Raw genomic sequence first — 23,647 nt, forward strand, 5'->3', positions numbered from 1 at the left:
GGAGTTGAGCCCAAGGCCACAGCCTCAAGATGTGAATTCTAAGGATTTGATTTCTTGCCTCAGGCAGAAATCCGTGGTGTTTGAATCAGAGCCATGTTCTCAAGATGTGAAATCTTTGAAGTCAAACCTGTTGCCACAGCCTCAAAGTGCTAATTCTTTAGGGTTGTCGTCACTAAGGTCACCAAGTGTTAATTCTGAGGTCTTTGCTCCAGAACCATGTTTTCAAGATGTGAAATTCGTAGAGTTGACACCAGGGTCCCAACAGCAAGGTATGAGTTGCCGAAAGTTGATTTCAGGATGGCAAGGTATGAAATCAGTGGTGTTGGCACCAGAGCCAACTAAGAAGTTCATGCCAGGACCAATGTTGAGTAGTGTTAAATTTTCAAATTTGTCTCTAGAATCACAGCAACAAGGTGAGAAACCTTTGGAATTTACTCCAGAACCAAAGTTTCAAAGTATAAAACATGTGAAATTGTCTTCAGTATCTCTGCAACAAGATATAAAATCTGTAGAGTTACCACCGGGGTCACTGCTTCAAAGAACAAAATCTGAGGAGCTAACGCCAAAAAGAAGCTATCAAATCACAGACTCCTCTAAGATAATCCCTAGGCCAGGGCATCAGTTTGTAGAACATGCAGAGATGATCCCAACACCAAAGCATCAAATCTCTAAATCTGTGAATTTGATTTCAGTACCAACTTATCACATCACAGAAAGGTTGGCACATCAAGGCAAAGAAACCGTAGACAAACCTGTGGGGTTCACCCCAAAGCCAACAAGTAAAGCCATGGAATCTTCAGGAGTACCTCTAAGGCTAGATCTTCAAGTACCAGAATCTGTTGATCTGACTCCTGTGCTAAGGAATCAAGACTCTAAATCCTTAGAATTAACCCTAAAGAAAATCCCAGAAACTCTAGAGTTGCTCTCTCAGTCATGGCCTCAAGTTAAGGATCTGGGGGAGTCACATACAAGGCCACTGCAGCAAGTTGTAGGCTCTGAAGAGATGACACCAGAGCCCAAGCATCACACTACAGAAACTATGGGGTTGACCTCCAAGGCAGGGCCAAAAGGGAAGGAATTCTTTGGAATGACCCCAAAGCCAGTAAGTAAAACCACTGGATATGCAGAGAGAGTTCCAAGGCCTTATCCTCAAGCACTAGAATTTGTGGAGGTGATCTCCGAGAAAAGACTGCAAGGGGAAGAATTGGAAGCACTGACTACAAAGTCATTACATCATGTCCCAGAATCTCCAGAGGTGACACCAGGGCTAGGATATCAAGTTCCTGAATTTGTGGGTTCAACCTCTAAGCAATGGCTTCAAAGAGAGGAATCTTTAGATTTGTCCCCAAAGGAAACAGGTCAAGTTGCAGGACATGCTGAATCTGGAGAGCTCACATCTGAGACATGGCAGCAAGGGGATAGATCAATGGGGCTAACACAGTCACAGAATCAACGTATGAAATATTCACAGATAGCTCCAGGACTACGGAGTCAAATTACAGAATTTATGAGGATTACTCCAAAGCCACTAGATCAAGTCACAGGATCTGCAAAGACGCAGCTTCAAGCTGCTCAACCAATAGGGATAACCCCAGTAGCCCCCCCAAAAGTTATTGAATATGTGAAAGTGACTCCTGGGCCACCACTTCAGGTTGTGAAGTCTGTACCATTAACACCAGGGCCAGCCTCTCAAATGGTAGACTATGTTGAGTTGACTCCAAAACTGCAACATGTGAGACCTTCTGAGTCTACCTCAGGGCTATGGTTGCAAAGTGTAAAATCAAAGGAATTAACCACACAGCCAAAACACCAAATTTTGGAAATAATGAAGTTGACAGGGTTTCAAATTGTAAAGACTGTGTTAATCCCAGGGCCACCACTTCAAATTGTAAAATCTGAGGAATTAGCACCAGGACCAATTCCTCAGATTGTAGAACCAATAGGAGTAGCCTTAGGATCAGCTATTGATTGTTTGGATTTATTCCCAAGGCCACATCTTCAAGAAATGGTAGAACCTGTAGAATTAACTCCAAGGCCAAATACCCAAGTAAAACCTGCAGAATTACTCTCACAGCCAGCATTTTCATTTGAGGAACCTAGAGTGTTCACTCATGAACAAGGGCTTCAGGCTGTGAAAGCAAAAGGGATAAAAATAGGGCTTCCTCAAATCATGGAATGTAAGGATTTGAATCTAGCACAGGTATATCAGAATAGGGAATCTGAGGATTTTATGTCAAGAGAGGAGTTACAAATAGGGAATTATTTCTCTAGATTTCTACAGAACTCTTCAAACTCACTCATCTCAAGCTCTGTTGAAGCATCTGAATTAGGAAGCCTTTGTGATTTGGAGATGCCAGAAGTATCAAGGGCCTTGGATATAAAAAACCTTGGGACAGATATTTTGCAGCCTGAAGAGTCCTTTATAGACCCTACTGTGATACAAGCTTCAACCCTTCCCTTGTCCCTTCACAATCAACCCTCTGATAAGATAGCTAACACTGTAGAAACCCCACAATTTGAGATCCCAGGAGTGGATGTCATATCTAAGAGGACTGATAAGAAGCAGGTGGAAAAGCTAGAGAATTCACTCCAGTGCCTATCCCAACATCCACTGCAAAGCTGGCGATCACCATCTAGGACCTTCCAGTCAGGATCAGGAACTCAAAGAGGCTTTACCTGGTCTGTCCTGGGCAGACAACAGAATGTCTGGGAGAATCACTCCTGGAGACAGCGACTACCTAGAAAATATCTCTCCAACATGCTAATGCTGGGGAATGTCTTGGGAACCACTATGGAAAAGAAGCTTTGTTCTCAAACATCTTTAATGGGAAGAGCAACTGAAGATATCTGTCAATCTATTCAGAATTTATTTGGGGTTCCAGCTGAACTGATGGAATTTTCCCAGAGTCTGCTAGAGAAGAGTCGAAGTATTATTTCTCAGACTTCAGTGTTCAAAAACTACATTCAGAGACACACTTCATGCCATGGTCATCAGCAAAGAATAGCTTTAAGGATGTGGACACGTAGCTCCATGTCCTCCATAATACAGCAATACTCTGGGAGTAGAACAAGAATAAAGAAAGATTCGAAGCTCAGTGATATATCCCAGGAAGTCATTCAGCACATGCCTGTTTCACGTACAGGGGGCCAGCCTCCTGCCACAGTAGGTTTAGAGTCTTCCTTCAATATAGTTTTCACTAGGAAAGATTCTGTTCCAGTGGAAGAGAGTGAGAACTCACAGAGTAATTCACAGACGAGGATTTTTGAGTCCCAACAGTGTCTCAAGCCAAGTTACCTTCCCCAGGCCAAGACTGACTTCTCAGAACAGTTCCAGTTGCTACAAGATCTGCAGCTAAAAATAGCAGCAAAACTGTTAAGGAGTCAGATACCCCCAAATGTACCTCCACCTCTAACTTCAGGTTTAGTTTTAAAATACCCTATCTGCTTACAGTGTGGCCGATGTGCAGGATTTAATTGCTGTCATAAATTACAGGGCTCTTTTGGGCCTTACCTTCTTATCTATCCACAGCTCCACCTTGTAAGCACTCCTGAAGGCCACGGAGAGATTAGGTTGCATCTTGGCTTTAAGTTGCGAACTGGGAAAAGACCCCAAGTCCCAAAGTACCACAGAAGAGACAGACCCATCACACCAAGGAGTCCTATATCACCATCACTAAGGAAAGCTAAAGTCTATACTCAAGCTTCCAAGAGTCCTACTTCTACAATAGATTTCCAGTCTGGATCTTCCCAATCTCCTGTACAAGTCCACATCAGGCGAAGGCAGTATAGCGGCCCTGACCTAGGAAAGACAGAAATTGGAGAGCTGGGACACTATGAATTTACTCAAGTTCACTCTCTACCAGAGAGTGACTCTGAAAGCAATCAGGATGAAAAATGGGCTAAAAGGAGAACCAAAAAGACCCATAGTTCAAAATACCCAATGAAAAGAATCACTAAGGGAGGCAGAACACAAAACACAAAGTTCTACACAAATGGTAGAACCACAATACGGAGTCCTTCTAGGGACTTACCAGCCCAGTTAAGAAGGAAGAGGAATGGAGCATCTCACACGATTACTGCCTCTTTAAAAAGACAATCTAAGAAATCCTCCCAACCCAAATTTATTCAACTGCTTTTTCAAGGCCTAAAGCAAGCATTCCAGACAGCACACAGAATTATGGCTTTTGCTGGGCCAAAGCCTGAGGACAGGTCAAGGCCAGACCATTTGCGCTCAAGCAAAAACCACCATCTAAAACAAAAAGCCAGAGATTATTCCTTATCAAGAGATATCAAAAGAGACAGGATGCCAGTTGTCAAGCTAAAACCAACAGACATAACCACTAAGCAGGAGAAGATATTATGGGAAGAAATAGAGCAATTCAGATCACCTCAACAACCAAAAAGAGATAGCTCTTTCCAACTCAGACGTACCCAACTGCCCAAGCCAATAGTTTCTAAAAGAAGTGCCATTTTCAAAACCACTTCAGTCGGACAGCGTATGGGTATTGTTCAAAATGACAGTAGCAGCAAAGCTAAGAAAAACTTCTGCAGAAGTGAAATCTCTAGCCAGGAGTCCAAGAACTCCAAAACAGGAACCAGAGTTCAAGCCCGAGGGAGAAATCTACATGGTTCACTTAAGAGAACCTCACAGAGTCACCTTAAAGAGAAAATCACGCCCAAGAAGCGAAACCACCATAGCTTCTTAAGGGAGAGAACCCCGTGTAATTCCTCTGAAAGGAGCCATCGCAGTCCCTCTGAGAGGAGATGTCGCAGTCCCTCTGAGAGGAGCCGTCGAAGTCCTTCTCTAAAGAGCCACCAGAGTCCCTCTGAGAGGAGCCGTCGAAGTCCTCCTCTAAAGAGCCACCAGAGTCCCTCTGAGAGGAGCCATCGAAGTCCTTCTCTAAAGAGCCACCAGAGTCCCTCTGAGAGGAGCCACCGAAGTCCTTCTCTAAAGAGCCACCAGAGTCCCTCTGAGAGGAGCCGTCGAAGTCCTTCTCTAAAGAGCCATCACAGTCCCTCTGAAAGGAGGCATCAGAGTCCTTCTGAGAGGAGATGTCGCAGTCCCTCTGAGAGGAGCCGTCGAAGTCCTTCTCTAAAGAGCCACCAGAGTCCCTCTGAGAGGAGCCGTCGAAGTCCTTCTCTAAAGAGCCATCACAGTCCCTCTGAAAGGAGGCATCAGAGTCCTTCTGAGAGGAGATGTCGCAGTCCCTCTGAGAGGAGCCGTCGAAGTCCTTCTCTAAAGAGCCACCAGAGTCCCTCTGAGAGGAGCCGTCGAAGTCCTTCTCTAAAGAGCCATCACAGTCCCTCTGAAAGGAGGCATCAGAGTCCTTCTGAGAGGAGATGTCGCAGTCCCTCTGAGAGGAGCCGTCGAAGTCCTTCTCTAAAGAGCCACCAGAGTCCCTCTGAGAGGAGCCGTCGAAGTCCTTCTCTAAAGAGCCATCACAGTCCCTCTGAAAGGAGGCATCAGAGTCCTTCTGAGAGGAGATGTCGCAGTCCCTCTGAGAGGAGATGTCGCAGTCCCTCTGAGAGGAGCCGTCGAAGTCCTTCTCTAAAGAGCCACCAGAGTCCCTCTGAGAGGAGCCGCCGAAGTCCTTCTCTAAAGAGCCACCAGAGTCCCTCTGAGAGGAGCCATCGAAGTCCTTCTCTAAAGAGCCACCAGAGTCCCTCTGAGAGGAGCCATCGAAGTCCTTCTCTAAAGAGCCACCAGAGTCCCTCTGAGAGGAGCCATCGAAGTCCTTCTCTAAAGAGCCATCACAGTCCCTCTGAAAGGAGGCATCAGAGTCCCTCTGAGAGGAGATGTCGCAGTCCCTCTGAGAGGAGATGTCGCAGTCCCTCTGAGAAGAGCCATCAAAGTCCTTCTCAGAGGAGCTATCACAGTCTCTCCAAAAGGAGCTATCAGAGTCCCTATGAGAAGAGATGTTGCAGTCCCTCAGAGAGGAGATGTTGCAGTCCCTCTGAGAGGAGCCATCGCAGTCTCCTTCAGAAAACTCATCACAGTCCCTTAGAGGGGAGAGGACACAGCCCTTTTGAGAGAAGACAGCACAGGCCCTCTGAGAGGAGCGGTCGCAGTTCCTCAGAGAGAACTCATTGTAGTCCCTCTGAAAGAAGTGGACACAGGCACTCTGAGAGGAGCAGACACAGTCATTCTGAGCAGAGCCAACACAGCCATTCTGAAAGGGGCCAACATAGTTGGTCTGACAAAACCCATCTCAGTCCCTCTGAGAGAACTAGTCACAGTCCCGCTAAGGAGAGACTCAAGCACAGCTCCCCTAGGGAGAGACTCAGACATAGTCTGTCTAAAGATTGCAAGGGTTACTCAAACACATCTCCTAGGGACCACACACAGAATATTCCAAAGCAGGGCAAGTTTAGAGGCCTGAAGCTAACAGATGAGAAGAGATTCGCGCCCATTATTCATTGACTGGCTCAAGTCTTCACCGAGCTGCCCCTTTCCTGGCTTCTTTCCTGCTCAGCCACTGCCTCCAATACCTGCATCCTCAGCAATCAAAGAGCCTTTACGCCTCTCTACCTGGGGGCGGGGGGAGGGAGGGCGGGAATGGGTCTGAAATTTCTCTAAGATAAATAAAGGGGCAATAATTGATCTCCACCTAGAAAGACCACTCGTCGTGCTGGGTGGGGAATGGAGGGTGGAGGGATATTTGGTGTCGCGCAAACGGATGGAACGCGAGCAAGGGGTTCTGAGGGCATGATAAAGCTCCAAACCCCACCTACAGCCTCCCGGGGCGGGGGTCTCAGAGGAGGGAGGCGTGTCACGTGACTCACTCCGGCCGCAGCCCCCTCGGAAGCTGCCAGGCGGAAGTAGACGTTCAGACCTGGGACCCGCGGCGCCGACTCCACATCCGGGAGAAGAGGGGAGAGCGGAAGTGGCGTTGGTCTGGCCGGAGCCCTTGGGTGGATTTGTTAGGCGTGGAGAGGGAGTGATGTCTTCCAGACTCGGTGCAGTACCCGCCGTGAGTTTCTCGGTTTGACCGTTACGCTTTAGGGGTAGCGCTGTGGAGCCCGCAACACGCGGTCCCTCGCTTTTGTCCCATGCTCAGAGTTGGTTTTATCAGAGCCCATCGTAGGCCCCACCCTTCTAGGTCAGAGCTACCTGTCTCCCTTTCCCCCCCCACTTACCGCTGACTGTTCCGCACTTCCTTGGATTCAGTTTCTCGCCATATTGCCATTAGTTTCTATTCCTTTTATGTCCCCAGGACCTCCCATATCCGTTGTCCTCTCTTTTCGCCTCCCTTTAGAACCTTTATCTGGGACAGAGCTTTGGGAATGGTGGAGATGAAGACTGGTGTTGTCAGCTGCCTTAACTCTGTAGGAAGACAGGACGACACACTTTTCTTAAAAAGTCTTGCCTTTTTCCGTTTGAGGTAGTTGCCTGGGGAGAGCATCATTTCTTCTGGGCACAAGGGGATTCGTCTTTTTGTGGTCAGGGTTCAGAGGTCCCTAGCATTCACTCATGTGCTTGCGATTTGCTAGACTCCGGAACCCACATCCTTTAAGCAGCAGAGGAGCACGAAGATCGTGGGAGCTAAGAAGTAAGTGAGGTTTTCTGGGATCCATTTATAATTGTGTCGCCAGCGCTGTCCAGTAGAACTTCCTGTGATGATGAGAAAATGTTCTGTATCCGCACTGTCCAGGACCATAGCCACGTATGGCTTTTGACCGCTTGAAATGTGGCCAGTGTGATTGAGGAACTGAATTTTTAACTGTATTTAATCTTAAATTTAAATAGCCACCTGTAGCTAGTGCCTACGTGATTGGACAGTGCAGGTCTAAACCTAATACAGGGGAGAAGAACCTAGCTTGCAAAGCAAAGTACGAATTATATTAAAAATGGAACGTATGACTTAGTGTAGCCCCGCCTGTCCTCAGACATCAAATATATACTCATGAATACATTGATGAACATGGGAAGGACTGGTAAAAATGGCTGTGAGAAATCCTTTTATTTTCAGACTATTTGGCTTTAAGACTGGTTGTTTATTTCGTACACTGAATGTGCTAACCTTTTCCATATTAGAGATTCTTATTAACTAGATATTCATTGGAAGGAATTAATTAATTCAGATAACATTTGCTGAATATCTATTATGTGCAATATTAACACATATATCTGTTAGATATACAGACAAGAAAAACACAGAATAGTCTAAAAGGGGAGATAGGCAAGTACATCAACATGATTAGGTGTAAGTAAATATTTTTAAACAGGAATTTAATATAGGACTTGGGGGTCAGGGGGTGATAGTTCAGAAGGGAAGAGTTGCCAGAGCAAGTACTCCTACTAAACAGACTTGAGAGTCAAGGAATAATGCAGTTAGCCAGAGGAAAAGGTATTTTTTATAGAGAACAGAATGTGAACAGGTAAAAGCATTTAATGGAGTAGCAAGTGGCTAATTGTTAAAAAAATATAAAGATTAACAGGTCCTCATCTATTAATCTGAATCAGAATCATTGGAGTTAGGGCATAGGAATCCTTTTTAACTGACTTTGTAAGAGATTGTGAAGTTTGAGAACCATTGGTGAGAAGTGAGACTAGAAGAGACTAGAGGATGAAACCCTGGAGAATATCAGCATTTAAGGACTGGGTAGAATGAACAGAGGCTGCAAAGGAAACTGGGATGAACTGAAATAATTTTCTAATGAAGTCTAAGTAGTTGCACCTAGAGAATGAACTAGGGTCTCTGAAAGATTCTTGGTAGATCAGAAAGGAGCTGAAAATTGGTCCAACTTTTCACTCTTGTGGTTAGAAGCTGAGGCCAAAAGGTGCCACAGACAACAAATTATAAAGTTACTAGAATTATGATCATATTGTTCAAACCAAAGTCTTTTTCTTGCCATATTTATGGAAAGGGAAGTTTGAGATTAATCTGGGTTTTTACAAGCAATCAAGTACCCTCATTTGACAAGTATTGTTTTTGTTGAGTCCTTTAAAAATGAAAGAGACCTATAGGGAGGGATTCCCTAACTACATTGATTTAATTTCCAAGATGTTAATCATACTGATTATATGAACTATTGATATTTATTTATTTATTTATCACTGTGCTTGTACTTATTCATGAGAGGGGATATGGGTATATCTGAGTCCTACACTAACAGTAAAGACATTCCTATGAGGGTAGTTTACCAAGAGGAGTCACATGGGACTTGACTCTTAATGGCTTCTTGATACTATTAAGTCTTGCTAGTAGGCATTGTTCCCATTGTTTTGGATGGTGGGTTTTGGCCCTAGAGGCCTGCCAATTCCTATTAAAATTTTTTAAATACTTTTATTGAGGTATAATTGAAGTACAATAGACTGCATATTTATAGTATACATATGTAAAGTATACAGTATGATCAACTTTGATGTATGTAAATAACCATAACAGTGTCACCACAATCAAGATAACATTTCCATCCCTCTGAAAACATTTTTTGGGTTTCTTTGTGATCCATTCCTTCCTCTACTCCTGTTCCCAGACACCACTGACCTTTTTTCTTTCTAGGATTTTATATAAATGAAATCATGTAGTGTGTTCTCTTTTTGCATGATTTTTTTCACTCAAAATAATGATTTTGGATGAAAATTCATTTTTATTGCTGAACAAAATTTCATTATCGATAACATTATGATTTGTTTAGCCATCTACCTTGAAGGATATTTGGGTTATTTTCATTTTGAGGGTATTAAAATAAAGCTGTTATGAACATCCACGTACAAGTCTCTGTGTAGAAAAATGTTTTGTTTTTTCTCTCGATAAATACCTAAGATGGTATTTATTTACTAAGATTTACCATCTTAGGTTGATTGGATCTTATGTCAGGAGTATGTTTACCTTTTTAAGAAATTGCCTGTTTCCCAAATTGCTGGTATTATTTTATATTCTTACCAGCAATGTATGGGAATAAGTCTTTAATTTTAGTCAATTTTATGGGTATATAGTTGTGTTTCATTGTGATTTTAATTTGCATTTCCCTGACGAATAATGATGTAGAACTTCTGTTCATGTGCTTATTGGTCATTCATATATCATCTTCTGGGAAGTGCCTGTTCATATCTTTTGCCCATTTAAAAAAATTGAGTTGTTTGTCTTACTATGGAATTGTAGTATTTTTAAAAACTATATTCTGAATACAGTTCCTTTGTCTGATAGATAGATGTGTCTTGAATATTTTCTTCCAATCTCTGATTTGCATTTCGTTTTCTTGATGGTGTGTTTGAAGACCAACAGTTTTGTTTATTTTTATTTTTATTTTTTAAAGATTTATTTATGTAGTTTAGAGAGAGGGGAAGGGCAGAGGGAGTGAAAGAATCCAGAAGCAGACTCCCTCCTGAACGTGGCACAGCCCAACTTGGGGCTTGATCCCAGGACCCTGAGATCATGACCTGAGCTGAAGCCACTTAACTGACTGAGCCACCTGGGTGCCTTGAAGACCAACAGTTTTATATTCATCATTAAAAATGATTAAAATGTTATTTTTTCCTTTTATGTTTCTTATTTTTGTATTCTATTTGAGAAAACTTTGCTATCCCTAACTGCAAAGATTTTCTCCTTTGTTTTTTTCTAGAAGTTTTCTAGGTTTTACATTTAGGTCTATTGACTTGGTTAGAGTTGATTTTTTGTGGATGGTGTGTTATAAGAGTCAATGTTAATTTCTTTTCATTTTGTATATCCTGTTTAAGACTTCCCTATTCAATTGCCTTGGCACCTTGGTCAGAAATTATTTCAACATCTATATGTGTGGGTCTGTTTCTGGACTCCTTATTCTCTTCTATATATCTGTCTTTTTGCCAATACTAAACTGTCTTGATACTGTGGGATTAGAGTAAATCTTGAAATCAGATAGGGTAAGTCATCTTAACTCTTTTGTTCATTTTCAAAATTTGTTTAGTTATTCTAGGTTCTTTGTCTTTTTATATAAATTCTAGAATTAGTTTGTCAATTTCTATAAAAATAAGCATGCTAGAGTATTGATCAGTATTGTATTGAATCAGTAGATCAATTTGGGGAGAATTGCCATTTTAACAATACCGAGTTTTCTGACTTATTATTATTATTTTTTTTAAAGATCTTGTTCATTTATTTATTTATTTGAGAGAGAGAGAATGAGAGACAGAGAGCATGAGAGGGAGGAGGGTCAGAGGGAGAAGCAGACTCCCCGCCGAGCAGGGAGCCCGATGTGGGACTTGATCCTGGGACTCCAGGATCATGACCTGAGCCAAAGGCAGTCGCTTAACCAACTGAGCCACCCAGGCGCCCGAGTTTTCTGACTTATGAGCATGCTATATTTTTCCATTTATTTAGATCCCTAACTTCTCTGTAAGTTTTCATTATAAAAATCTTGATTATCTTTTGTTAGATTTGTTTTTAGGTGTTTTTTTATATTATTGTAAATGATATTATTTTTATAAGTTCATTTCTAGTTGCTTGTTGCTATTATCTCAGTCTAGCCACAGGGTTGTCAATTTTGTTGGTCTTTTCAAAGAACCAGATTTTCTCTGTTGTCTCTTCTAATTCATGAATTTCTCCCCTTCATTATATTTTTCCTTCTATTTATTTTGGGTTTACTTTCCCCTTTTTAAGTTATCTTAAGATGAAATCTTGTCATTGATTATAGATCTAATTTTCTAATAGGAGTATTTAGAGCTGTGAGTTTCCTTGTAGGTACTGCTTTGGTTGCAATCCACAAATTTTGATGTGTGAATTTTTGTTGTTATTCACTTGAGAATATTTTTGAATTTCTCTGGTGATTTCTTTTTGACCCATGAATTGTTTACAAGTAGATTGCTTAATTTCCAGATTTATTTTTTATTTTAGATCTACTGTTCTTGACTTCTAATATAATTCTGATGTAGTCAGAGAATACATACATGATTTTCATCTTTTTTTTTTAAGATTTTATTTATTTATTTGACAGAGAGAGACACAGAGAGAGAGGGAACACAAGCAGGGGGAGTGGGAGAGGGAGAAGCAGGCTTCCTGTGGAGCAGAGAGCCCGATGCGGGGCTCAACCCCAGGACCCTGGGATCATGACCTGAGCCGAAGGCAGACTTTTAACGACTGAGCCACCCTGATTTTCATCTTTTTAAGTTTAAAGTTTATGGCCCAGCATATACTCTGTCTTGTTGAATGCACAATGTCTACTTGAAAAGACTGTATCCTGTAGTTGTTGGAGGTAGTGTTCTATAAAGTGAATTCTAGAGTAATTTAGCTAATAGTGTTGTTCACATCTTTTGGGTCTTTACTGAATTTTTGTCTAGTTCTACCAATTCCTGAAAGGAGGAGGTCTTAAAATTTTCTACTAAGACTGTAGAATTGTTTGGTTCTTTGCTTTAATTCTCTCAGTTTTGCTTTGTGTACTTTGAGCCTCTATTACTAGACACATGCAACGGGTAATTACGTCTTTGTGATGATTTGTTACTTTTATCATTATGGAGTGTCCCTTTATATCTCTGGTGATACTCTTGTCTTTTTTTTTTTTTTTAAAGATTTATTTATTTGACAGAGATAGCGAGAGAAGGAACACAAGCAGGGGGAGTGGGAGAGGGAGAAGCAGGCTTCCTGCAGCGCAGGGAGCCCAATGTGGGGCTCGATCCCAGGACCCTGGGATCATGACCTGAGCCGAAGGCAGACGCTTAACGGCTGAGCCACCCAGGCGCCCCTCTGGTGATACTCTTATCTTAAAGTCTGTTTTATCTGGTATTAGAATAGGCACTCCAGCCTTCTTGTGTTTGTCGATTGTGTGGTATAATTTTTTCATCCATTTATTTCCAACCTATTATGTCTTTATATTGAAAGTTTGGGGGCACCTGGCTGGCTCAGTCAGAAGAGCATTTGACTCTTGGAGTCTGAGTTCAGGCTCCATATTGGGTATAGAGATTACTTAAATAAATAACAATTAAAAAAAAAAAAGAAAAGAAAGTGTGCCTCTTGTAGGCACAATATGCAGTTAGTAGACCCTTGAACAACACAAGGGTTAGGGATGCTGACCCCCAACACAGTTGAAAATCCTCATACAACTTTTTTTTTTTTTAAAGATTTTATTTATTTATTTGAGACAGAGAGAATGAGAGACAGAGAGCATGAGAGGGAGGAGGGTCAGAGGGAGAAGCAGACTCCCTGCCGAGCAGGGAGCCCGATGCGGGACTCGATCCTGTGACTCCAGGATCATGACCTGAGCCGAAGGCAGTCGCTTAACCAACTGAGCCACCCAGGCGCCCCCTCATACAACTTTTGACTTCCCCAGAACTTAACTACTAATAGCCTACTATTGGCTGGAAGCCTTACTGATAACATAAACAATCAATTAACACATATTTTTTATGTTATATATTATATACTACGGTGTTCTTACAATAAAATAAGCTAGAGGGAAGAAAATATTAAAATTACCAGGAAAAGACATTTACAATACTGTATTGTATTTATTGAAAAAAATCCATGTATAAATGGACACATATAGTTCAGACCCATGTTGTTCAAGGGTCAACTGTATTAGAGTATTGCTTTTTTATTCACTCTTGAACAGTCTTGGGCTTTTTAACTGGAGTGTTGAGATCATAAACATATAAATTAATTATTGATATGGTTGGATTTAGGTCTGCCATTTTATTTTGTGTTCTCGTACCCAGTGTTATATTTTATTTTAAATTATTTGAATATTTGGTGTCCAATTTTAGTTTATTGATTTTTGAATCTCTCTTTTTCTTTTTCTTTTTTTTCCTCTTTCTTTCTCTTGTGTGTAGTGGTTGCTTTAGGAAGTACAATATACATACCTATTGTTTCATAGGCTACTTAGAGTTAAAATACTACCACTTTGCTTAAATGTAGATGCCTCACAACCATGTAGATTCCTTAACCCCCTGCCTGCTGACCATTAAGTTATAGCTGTCATATGTATCACATCTACATATATTGAAAACCTTACCAGATAATGTTAAAATTTTGTTTTAAAGAGGGTTTTGTTGTTGTTGTCATTGTCATTGTTAATATATTTACCCAGCTATTTACCATTTCTTTTGCTTTTTCTTCATTCCTAAAAATCCAAATTTCTCTCTGGTATCATTTTCCTTCATCACATCTGGAATAATTTCCATTAGCATTTCTCATAGAGCAGATCTGCTGACAACAAATTTTCTTGTTTTTTTTTTTAATTTATTTATCTGAAGAAGTATGTCTCAGGGATATTTTCACTGAGTATAGAATTTTAGATTGACAAATCTTTTGTCTCAGGATTTTAAAGATGTTACACTGTCTTCTGTTCTCCTTGGTTTCTGTTGAGAATTCTGTGATCATTCAAACCATTGTTTTCTATATGTAACATGTCATTTTTTTCTAGCTGCTTTCTGGATTTTTCTCTTTTAATATTCGGTTTTGAACATTTTCATTAGGATGTGTCTAGGTGTGTTTTTCTTTGAGTTTATCCTATTGCATGTTTGTTGAGCTCCTGGAATCTGTAAATTTATGTCTCATTGAATTTGGGTGATTTTCCACCATTATTTTTTTCAAATGTATTTTTGTGCCACAGTCTCTTTTTCCTTTCCTACTGAGCCCATTCTGTTATTTTAAATACTGTATTTTTCAGTTCTAAAATTTCAATTAATTCTTTTTTTCTGCTGAGAATTCCTACCTTTTCCTTCACTTCAAGTGTGTTTTCCTTTATTTCATGGAGCATATTTATAATAGCTGCTTTTTTTTTTTTTTAAGATTTTATTTATTTGTCAGAGAGAGCACAAGCAGGGGGAGAGGCAGGCAGAGGGAGAAGCAGGCTCCCTGCTGAGCAAGGAGCCCGATGCAGGACTCAATTCTAGGACCCGGGATCGTGACCTGAGCCAAAGGCAGACACTTAACCCACTGAGCCACCTAGGCGCCCCTATAATAGCTGCTTTAAATCTTTGATAGTTCTAACATCTGGATCATTTTGGGGTTGACATTTGTTCATTATCTGTTCCTTTTGGAGTTAAGCACATTTTCCTGGTTCTTTGTGTGTTGCATAATTTTGGGATTTATTCCCAAGATTGTGAATGTTATTTGTATAGACGTTGGGTCTTTTTAGAATCTTCTGGGAGATCACTGCTGTTTTTATTTTAGCAAGTAACCTGCTTACTGTTCAGACCATAAGTTCTGTCTTGCCTTCTGAGGGCATTGGTTCAATCTTAGTTCCATTCTTTGAGTCTTTGCTATGTTGGTTTAGGTCTGTCTTGAATAGCTCAGGGGTTTGTCTAAGACTTTTCCAGGTGTTTCAAGTCTTGTTTCATTTCTTCAAGCTTTTGATACATTGGTTTGGGTCTGTCTTTTACTAGCAGCTCAGGGTTAGCCTGAGACTTGTGCAGTTTGTTCAAATCTTATTTCATTTTTCGAAGCCTTTGCTAAGCTGGTTTGGGTATGTTGTACACATATATAGTTCAGATTAAGCTGTGATTTGTGTGGATTCATACACAGAATTATGGGATCGTCTTCTTTGTCTCTTATTCACATTTCCCTCACACATTTTAGTCTATAGAGGCCCTTTTCCTGGTTTCTCTGGCCAGTAAGATAGAGTTTCTATTGGAATTTAGGCTGCCCATGCTACTCTGCAAATGGGGCCCCCTTATTACATTGCCACATGTGTGGGAAAACAAAATGGGGAAACACACCCCCTGTGAGTCACTTCTCCCAGTTTTGACTCCTCTCCACAATCCACCTGCTTTGTTTACTTTTCAGAGTCCAGGATTTTTAGTTGTAATCAATGGGAGGAATGGGCTGTAGTGGCCTAATGTACCATGGCAGAATCAGGACTTTGCTGTATTAAATTTGTAATTTTGGATCTCATGTGCAGAGAATGGAAAAATCATTCTTCCCTGTTCATAGCATACCGACATCATCAGTCCCTGTTGTTTTTTGTTTTCCCTGTTTCCATTTCCATTCCCTTACAGAGACAACCATGTTAGCAAGTTTGATATTTGTCCTAAAATATTTATGAATCCTTGTAAAATAGCTAGTGTTGTTTACATGTATATTTGTTTTTAATTTACCAAATTGACGTTAAGTCTTACTCTGTTTCTTCTTTTTTCTTTTAAAGATTTATTTATTTATTTCTGGGGAGAGAGAGAGTGTGTGTGTGAGTGTGCATGTGCACTTGGAGGAAGGGCAGAGGGAAAGGGAGAGAGAATCTCAAGCAGACTCAGAGCCTGATGCAGGGCTCGATCTCATAGCCCTGAGATCATGACCTGAGCCACTGAAACCAAGAGTTGGATGCTTAACTGACTGGGCCACTCAGGCACCCCTGTTTCTTTTTTCATTCAGTAGTATGCTTTTTGGTTATGTTCATGTCTCTATATGTAGAAATGGTTTATTGCTTCCAACAACTACATAGTATTCCATAGTAGGCATGTATCATATTTTACTTATATATTTTCTTAAGAATGGTCACCTGTGGGGGCACCTGGGTGGCTCAGTCCTTAAGCATCTGCCTTCGGCTCAGGTCATGATCCCAGGGTCCCTGCTCAGCAGGAAGCCTGCTTCTCCCTTTCCTGCTCCCCCCGCTTGTGTTCTCTCTCCCTCTGTCAAATAAATAAATAAAATCTTAAAAAAAAAAAAAAAAAGAATGGTCACCTGTGTTACTTCCATCTCCTTACCACAACCTTTCTGTTATTCTTATCAGCTCTGCCACTAAATGTTATCTAGAATCTGCTAACTACAAAACCTTTCGTTCAAGTCCTTATCATCTCTTTTCCATACTGTTAACAATAAGCTGCTAACCCTTCTCCCTTTATTCACTTTTCCTCCATGGGTCATCTTCCATATAGCATCCAGAGTGACCTTTCTAAGCCATAAACCTAACGCAGGCCTCACACAGATCTTTAGCTGGAAAAGGGATGTCTTGAGGTCCTTGGACCACACTTTGAGAACTGCTGCTCCTCTGTGCATTCTGAATGACCTAGAAGATACTTTGTAGTTACTGGGTAATGTTTGTTAACTACATACTGACTGGTCTTAGATTTGGGAATTTGGATCTAGCTGTATACCAGACTTCCCTGGCCAGCTTACCTCAGACAAGGTAGCAGCACCCTTCCTTTAACTATGGGAGCTAAGAATCATGTTGCCTAAATAAGACAGGACAGCCCTGACACCATGTTTAGGGAGGCAGCTAAGGGAGAGGGAAGATGGATCAGACTAGGGCCCTACAAACTGTTCTTTTCCTTCTTTGTTCTCAGGGATACTATTTAGTTACTGTCCCTCTGTCAGAGAAGTAGGGAGGCCTGGACATACCTGGTTACTGATCCAGGGGATCTTCTAAAGGATCATCGAACACCCTATTACTTTGACTACTTTCTTTTCTTTGATCAATCTAGGAAAGAATGCCTGCTTGGGCTGCAGAGTGATCATTCATGTGGACTGCTTTCTCTTATTACAATGAAGTATAATAATAATTTTATATGTTGTATTTGATCAACCATTGTAATTGTTAGATTACAATCTCAATTCTGTTTTTATTATCAGGCTTCTTAGTTTTTGCATAGGTAACTAACTTGTCTTCTTACGATATAAAATAATTAACAGGAACATTACTTCAGATCCTCCTTTGTGGTATATATATTTGTGTCATATTAATAGCAGGACCCAGTGCTCCATAAAGGATAATAGTTTCCAGTACACTATCCCTCATGATGACTCCTTAAGTGGCTCATCGTCTGCTTCTTCATGTGAGCCAGTGAGTGATTTTACACCGTCCTTCCGAAAATCGACCTACTGGATGAAGATGAGAAGGGTCAAGCCAGCTGCTGCTTCCCGTGTAGAAGGTACCACTATCTCCGTCTTATTTCAAAGGCAGAGCACTCTCTAGGTAGCTGTTGTAAATGGCTCTTAAAGTATTAAGGATCACATATGTGTATCTCACATTTGTGTTAGGCCGCCACATACTATTCAACTTTGTGAACTGCCCTTCTATTTTAGAGTGAAATTCTGCTGATCTTCACTCCTCTAGATTCGGCTGTTTTCAGCCTTTCCTCTTCACAAGATTTGAACTTCTTTCGCATTGTTGCAGTTTGGTCCTCTGTTGAAGTTTAGGGGCTGGTGTAAGGGTGATTCTGGGTGTAATAGTCTTGGTGGGCATAGTCTCAAGGGTCCTTAGTAGCCCTTTATCTGGAACAATTCTTCTACTTCAGTGTTAGCCTTGAATCAAGATCAAAGAAGCACATTGCCTGAAGGCTCGCATTACTCATAGGGAACAATTGCTCACTTGGGTGGAGAACAGTAAAAAGGGAAAAGTGGAGGTTGAGTGAGTTAGTGAAGTTTACCAACTTGCCTAAAAATGTCCAAACACTTCTGTGAGGCTTGTGCTCACTGATGATCTTGTGAATGATGGTTTGAAGGCAGGCCGAGATGTTCACTTGTAAGCCATGCTGAGGGTTTTGTTTGTTTCTTTTTGTACGGTATTTCAGGGTCAGGTGGCGTATCAACCAAAGGCAAAAGGAAACCCAGGCAGGAAGAAGATGAAGACTATCGAGAATTTCCTCAGAAGAAGCATAAGCTTTATGGTAAGGGAGTAACTTTGCTCATTCTCCTTCCTTGGGTGCCTGGGCTTTATTCTTTAGAGGTACAAGAGAGATCTTAGGTTTTGGCCCTTGAAACACTGTTGAGCCCTTTCATTTTTTGGCTCGAATGGCTTCCGTCTTGCCTGACTTTACCCGTTTTTTCTGTTACAACCTAAGGGAGTCAGTTGGTTGAGGGAGTCGGGCACAGGGTGTTGAGAAGAGGAAGGAAGAGATTTTGGTAGTAGAGAGGGGGGAGCAAAGTTGACATGTTGGGCTTCAAGTTTCTGTCTTGTGTCAGGGAGGAAGCAACGGACTAGAACTCAACCTAATCCCAAATCCCAGGCTCGTCGTATTCGGAAGGAACCACCAGCTTATGCAGCAGGTATGTTTTCTTTTGGAAGCTTTGGGGTATCTAGTTCTCACACCCTGTTTTTGTTGTTGGTTGTGGTGGTTAAGGAATGATGTAGCAAAGAGTTTCTTTAAGGAGGCAGTTATTAGGGGCATGGGTTTGGAGGCTAGTCAGGCCCTTGTTGAAGTTTTGGCTCTTAATTGGTTTTCTGGCCTGCTGCCATCTAGTAACTTCTGCAAACTTCGGTTTCCTTGTCTCTAAGTAGGGATAATGAGGGCAGTCAGAATTTTCGTGGAGATTAAACGGGATAAAAACATTTCACAAAGTCTCAGGCACACAGGAAACACTCAGCAAACTGGCTGTTATATATCTCAGTATCTGCTTGTTATATGCTGCTTTGAAAGTGTTGCCCATTGTCACTTATACCTCAGTAAAGCTAGAAAAAAAATGTTGCCCAGTTCTGTAAGCCGCTGGGCTTTTGAGTGGTGCTCAGATGGTTTTTATCATGGGAAATTGAGTAGGTGTTTCAGAAACTCCTCACTGACTGAAAAAAGAATTATTTCTAGAAATTATATGCAGCAAGAGTCTTTTTCCCAGAAAGGGAACAAATCATTTTTATGATACTTTTACTAAGTTTCAGGATTGTGCTTTTTGTTTCTAGAGAATTCTGCAGATTATGAGGTATTCCTTTTTCTCCTTTGTAGGCAGTTTGGAGGAACAGTGGTACTTAGAAATCGTGGATAAAGGCAGTGTCTCCTGTCCTACCTGCCAGGCAGTGGGGAGAAAGACCATAGAGGGCTTAAAGAAACACATGGAGACCTGCAAACAGGTTAGAGATTTTGTGGCCTTTCGTGACAGTTACTATCTTTCCCCATACCTTGGACATCTGTTGCTGTGTCGGGTGTATTGATGACTGTGGAAAAGCAGCAACATTGTGTTATGAGGAAAACAGAGGCTTTTGAGTCTGACAGACTCGGGTTTGAATCTTCACTCAGCCACTTACTGGTTGTGTCATTTAGCTTTTTTATGTGTGGACGTCGGTTTTCTCATTTATAAGAGAGAGAAAATAATTTTGTGCAGCCCCTGAGAGGATAAGAAAGCAATAATACAGGCTAAGTGCCCATCCCATTACTTGGCAAATAGTTGGCACTTAGTAAATGGTAATTCTTACTACTTTAAAAATGAGTTGCTTTTACTTTGTCCTTGAGGACATGACACTGATGTGGGATTTTGAGATTCATTGACTGTTGAGTTTGGGAAATAAAGGAGATACAGTCGAGAGCATCTGAGTAGGACTTTTTAACATTCTGTTTCTTTGTTGAACAGCCTGGCACTGAGCAGTATTTCTTCCTCGTAGGAAATGTTTACGTGTCATCATTGTGGAAAACAGCTTCGTTCACTGGCGGGGATGAAGTATCACGTCATGGCAAATCATAATAGCTTGGTAAGAGTGTCTTCTGTCCCATATGAGCCTGTGTGGTGTTTGCATGTCTTTACATAGATGAGTGTGGATAACCCAGTGGAGGTGGCTAAGGCTCTGGGGCTTTTTAGGGCTGTAAGAACACCCTTTTGATAGAAGGATTATGCACAATGAAACCTTTGTGGTGGGTATTTATGTGTTTAGGTTAGCTCCAAAGGTTCATCTCCTCGAAGATAGAGGCTCTGGACTCTTATTTGCATTGCATTTGTTTCCTTGTCTGTCTAGGAGAAGATGGAGAAAGCCAAGGGTCAGATAACTAAGCTTCATGGGCATCGGCTTAGGTGCTAGTCCAGTCCTTGATTCTCCTGATAGCATTTTTTCTGTATCTGTCTTTTCCATGAATCATCTGCTTGTTTGCTTCTCTTGCTTTCTAGCCCATTTTGAAGGCTGGAGATGAAATAGATGAGCCAAGTGAGAGAGAACGGCTCCGAACAGTTCTAAAGAGACTGGGAAAGCTCAGGTGCATGCGTGAGGTAAGAGCCCAGGGACAGCGTCTCCTTTAGCCTGGAGTCTTGAGTCAATGTCTTTTGTTACTTTCTTCCATTTCTCCTCCTTCTTTCTTGTAGACCTGGTTCTGTGTCACCTTCCAGCATAAGAGTGGCTCCTGCTTTTCCAGGTGTTTTGAATTCATGAATAGTTCTTTATTTTTCTTTCTCATCTCCACAAACTTATTTTTCTCCCCTTTTTCTTTGTTCAGAGGGGTTCCTTTACCACCCATCTTTAGTGTGATGAAAGGCTCCCAGTAATCTCCCTGTGAGGAGCTTTGGCATTGCTGGGTGTTTGCTACCGGGGCGGAGTTGAGTCACAGACCAGAGAGGAAGGTCTACCATAGAGGAAACACACAGTGCTAGTTTACTGAATGCTGACTAAACTGATTGAATATCACTCTTGATGGTAGACAGGACAGCTGTTTGGGCAGGTACAAGGGACAAGGAAGGGCTGTGCTAATGGGAAGTGTTGGAGAGGGTCTAGCGATGTCAAAGGACCTATTTATATGATGTGGTTGAGTCTTTTGTGGCTGTTGAGAGATCATGTCAAAAGATGTAAGATTATAGTTCAGGCCTCTCTCCTGTGTTCAGAGTTGCTCTAGTAGCTTCACCAGCATCATGGGATATCTGTACCATGTCAGAAAATGTGGCAAAGGGGCTGCAGAGCTGGAGGAGATGACCCTGAAATGTCACCACTGTGGAAAGCCATATAAATCGAAGGCTGGACTTGCGTATCACCTGAGGTCAGAGCATGGGCCTGTGAGTACTGATTACTTTCCAGACCCTGTTTGGGGATCTATTTTGTGGTGACTACTTACCCTTACATCTTCCCATACATCCTTGGTTCCTCATTTGTATCCCTTTTTAATCTTTGAATGCTTTTGTTTTCTCTTGTTTTTCCTTGGTTCTCTTTTTTCTGCCCTTTGAACATAATTAGGTTAGAGAAATCAAAGTTCAGTGTTTAATCTGTGCAGAAGTAAACTCATTATTATATTTTTAAAGCTTAAGGCGTTCCCGTTTAGCTAGAAATTTTGCGGAAATCTCTGTCCAGCTGGTTCTTTTGTACCAATTTTTTGGTCTTGACATTTTTTCCTTCATTTCTAGGCTTGCCCCACCTCATGTTTTTTTTAGAGTTAAGTTTCAAGGTATAATGTACATATGGTAATTAATATTCACCCTTTTTAGTGTACAGTTATAAGAGTTTTGACAAATACATACAGTCGTGTAGTCACCACCACATTCAAGATATAGAACGGTTTGTCCACTGATCTATTTTCTGTCCCTATGGTTTTGCTTTTTGCAGAATAGCATATAAATGGAGTCATACAATGTATAGCCTTTTGAGTCTGGCTTCTTTCACTTAGCATAACACATTTGAGATTCATCCATGTGTTGCATGTATCATTAATTTATTTCTTTTTATTTCTGTCTAGGATTCCATTGTATGGATGTTTCACAGTTTCTTTATCCATTCACCAGTTGAAGAACATTTGGGTTGTTTCCATTTTTTGGCAATTATGAATAAAGCTGCTATAAACATTCACATAAAAGGCTTTTGTTTGAAACTAAATTTTAATTTCTCTTGGGTAAATACTTAGCAATGGGATTGCTAGGTTGAATCATAAATATATGTTTAACTTTATAAGAAACTGCCAAACTGGTTTTCAAAGTGGCTGTGCCATTTTGCATTCTCACTGGCAAAAATGAGAATTCCAGTTTTTTGTGTCCTTGTCAGGACTTGCTATTGCCAGTATCATTTTTTCTTAATCCATTCTGTTAGGTATGCAGTGGTATTTCCCCGCAGTTTAAATTTGCATTTCCCTAATGACTAATGACATTAACCATCCTTTCATGTGCTTATTGGCAATGTGGGTCATTAGTGAAGTGTCTGTCCTCTTTAGTGAAGTGGCCATTGCAATCCTTTTTTTACTACTGTAGTTTTATTGTCTTACTATTAAGTTTTGAAAATATTCTGAGTTTTTTATGTATTTTGGACAAAAGTCCCTTATCAAATACATGTCTTGTAAATATTTTCTCCCAGCCTTAGCTAGTCTTTTAATTTTTGGACAGTGTTTTTCAAAGAGTAGAATTCTTAACTTCGATAAAGTTCAATTTATCTTTTTTTCCTTTTATGGATAATGCTTTTAATGTTGTATCTGAGATACGTTGGCCAACCCAAGGTACAGTTTTCTGTTGCTGCTATAAAAAAAAAATTACAAAATTAATGGCCTAAACAACACAACTGTATGAACTCAGTTTATTAAGCCAGAAGTCCAGGTATAGCATGGCTCAGCTGGCTCCCCTGCGTAGAACCTCACCAGGCTGGCATCAGAGTGTCAGTAGGGCTATTCCTTTCTGGAGGCTCAAGGGGGAGAATCTGTTTTGAGGCTCATTAAAATTAAGAATTGAGTTCCATGCAGTTGTAGGACCTCATTTCCTTGCTTGCTGTAGGCTAGGAATTGTTCTCAGCTTCTGAAGGCCATCTGCATTCTCTCACTTGTGGTTTCCTTCATCTTCAAGTCAGCAGATGTATTGAGTCTCTCTCACGCTCTGAATCTCTCCTGCCTTTTCTTCTGTCACACCTCTCTTACTTAAGGTCAACTAATTTTGGACTTTAAAAATTAGATCTACAAAGTACCTTCCCATCAGCATGTAGATTAGTGTTTGGTTGAATAGCTGATGACTGTAGCTTAGCCAGGGTGACATCAAAAAAACCATCATACCCAGGATTACAAAAATTTCCTCCCATGCTTTCTTCTAGAAGTTTTACAGTTATATGGTCTACATTTGATTCATTTTCAGTTAATTTTTTT

At 41.0% G+C, this 23,647-nt stretch overlaps 2 protein-coding genes and 1 long non-coding RNA gene across 11 annotated transcripts in view; 2 read left to right on the forward strand and 1 right to left on the reverse strand.

Moving 5' to 3' along the window:
• The window catches only part of SPATA31H1 (SPATA31 subfamily H member 1), a 34,550-nt gene extending 28,013 nt beyond the window's left edge, over window positions 1–6,537 (forward strand). Inside the window, 3 exon segments of the mRNA XM_064572005.1 lie at window positions 90–6,310; window positions 6,312–6,347; window positions 6,349–6,537. Of these exon segments, the coding sequence (XP_064428075.1) occupies window positions 90–6,310; window positions 6,312–6,347; window positions 6,349–6,393 (6,302 nt within the window). The 3' untranslated portion in view covers window positions 6,394–6,537.
• LOC135361721 (uncharacterized) overlaps window positions 1–7,273 on the reverse strand; it is a 54,128-nt gene extending 46,855 nt beyond the window's left edge. The window contains exon 1 of one of the 2 annotated variants that reach the window (XR_010405475.1): window positions 7,138–7,273. This is a non-coding gene — a long non-coding RNA (uncharacterized LOC135361721). Of the gene's footprint in view, window positions 1–6,783; window positions 6,876–7,137 lie in introns of those variants that run through there. The other variant, XR_010405474.1, reaches the window with a different exon arrangement.
• Window positions 6,538–23,647, forward strand: part of ZNF512 (zinc finger protein 512) — a 31,676-nt gene continuing 14,566 nt past the window's right edge. The window contains exons 1-9 of one of the 8 annotated variants that reach the window (XM_045884307.2): window positions 6,538–6,971; window positions 7,492–7,550; window positions 17,598–17,782; window positions 18,425–18,520; window positions 18,816–18,899; window positions 19,571–19,695; window positions 20,224–20,310; window positions 20,721–20,819; window positions 21,426–21,593. In XM_045884307.2, coding sequence (XP_045740263.1) covers window positions 6,942–6,971; window positions 7,492–7,550; window positions 17,598–17,782; window positions 18,425–18,520; window positions 18,816–18,899; window positions 19,571–19,695; window positions 20,224–20,310; window positions 20,721–20,819; window positions 21,426–21,593 — 933 coding nt within the window. In that variant the 5' untranslated portion in view covers window positions 6,538–6,941. The other 7 variants (XM_045884308.3, XM_064571999.1, XM_064572000.1 and 4 more) reach the window with 7 other exon arrangements.

Source organism: Mirounga angustirostris, unplaced genomic scaffold, assembly GCF_029215605.1.
Source record: "Mirounga angustirostris isolate CCGP_5_RB_7025 unplaced genomic scaffold, mMirAng1.0.hap1 SCAF_10, whole genome shotgun sequence".
Lineage (NCBI taxonomy): Eukaryota > Metazoa > Chordata > Mammalia > Carnivora > Phocidae > Mirounga > Mirounga angustirostris.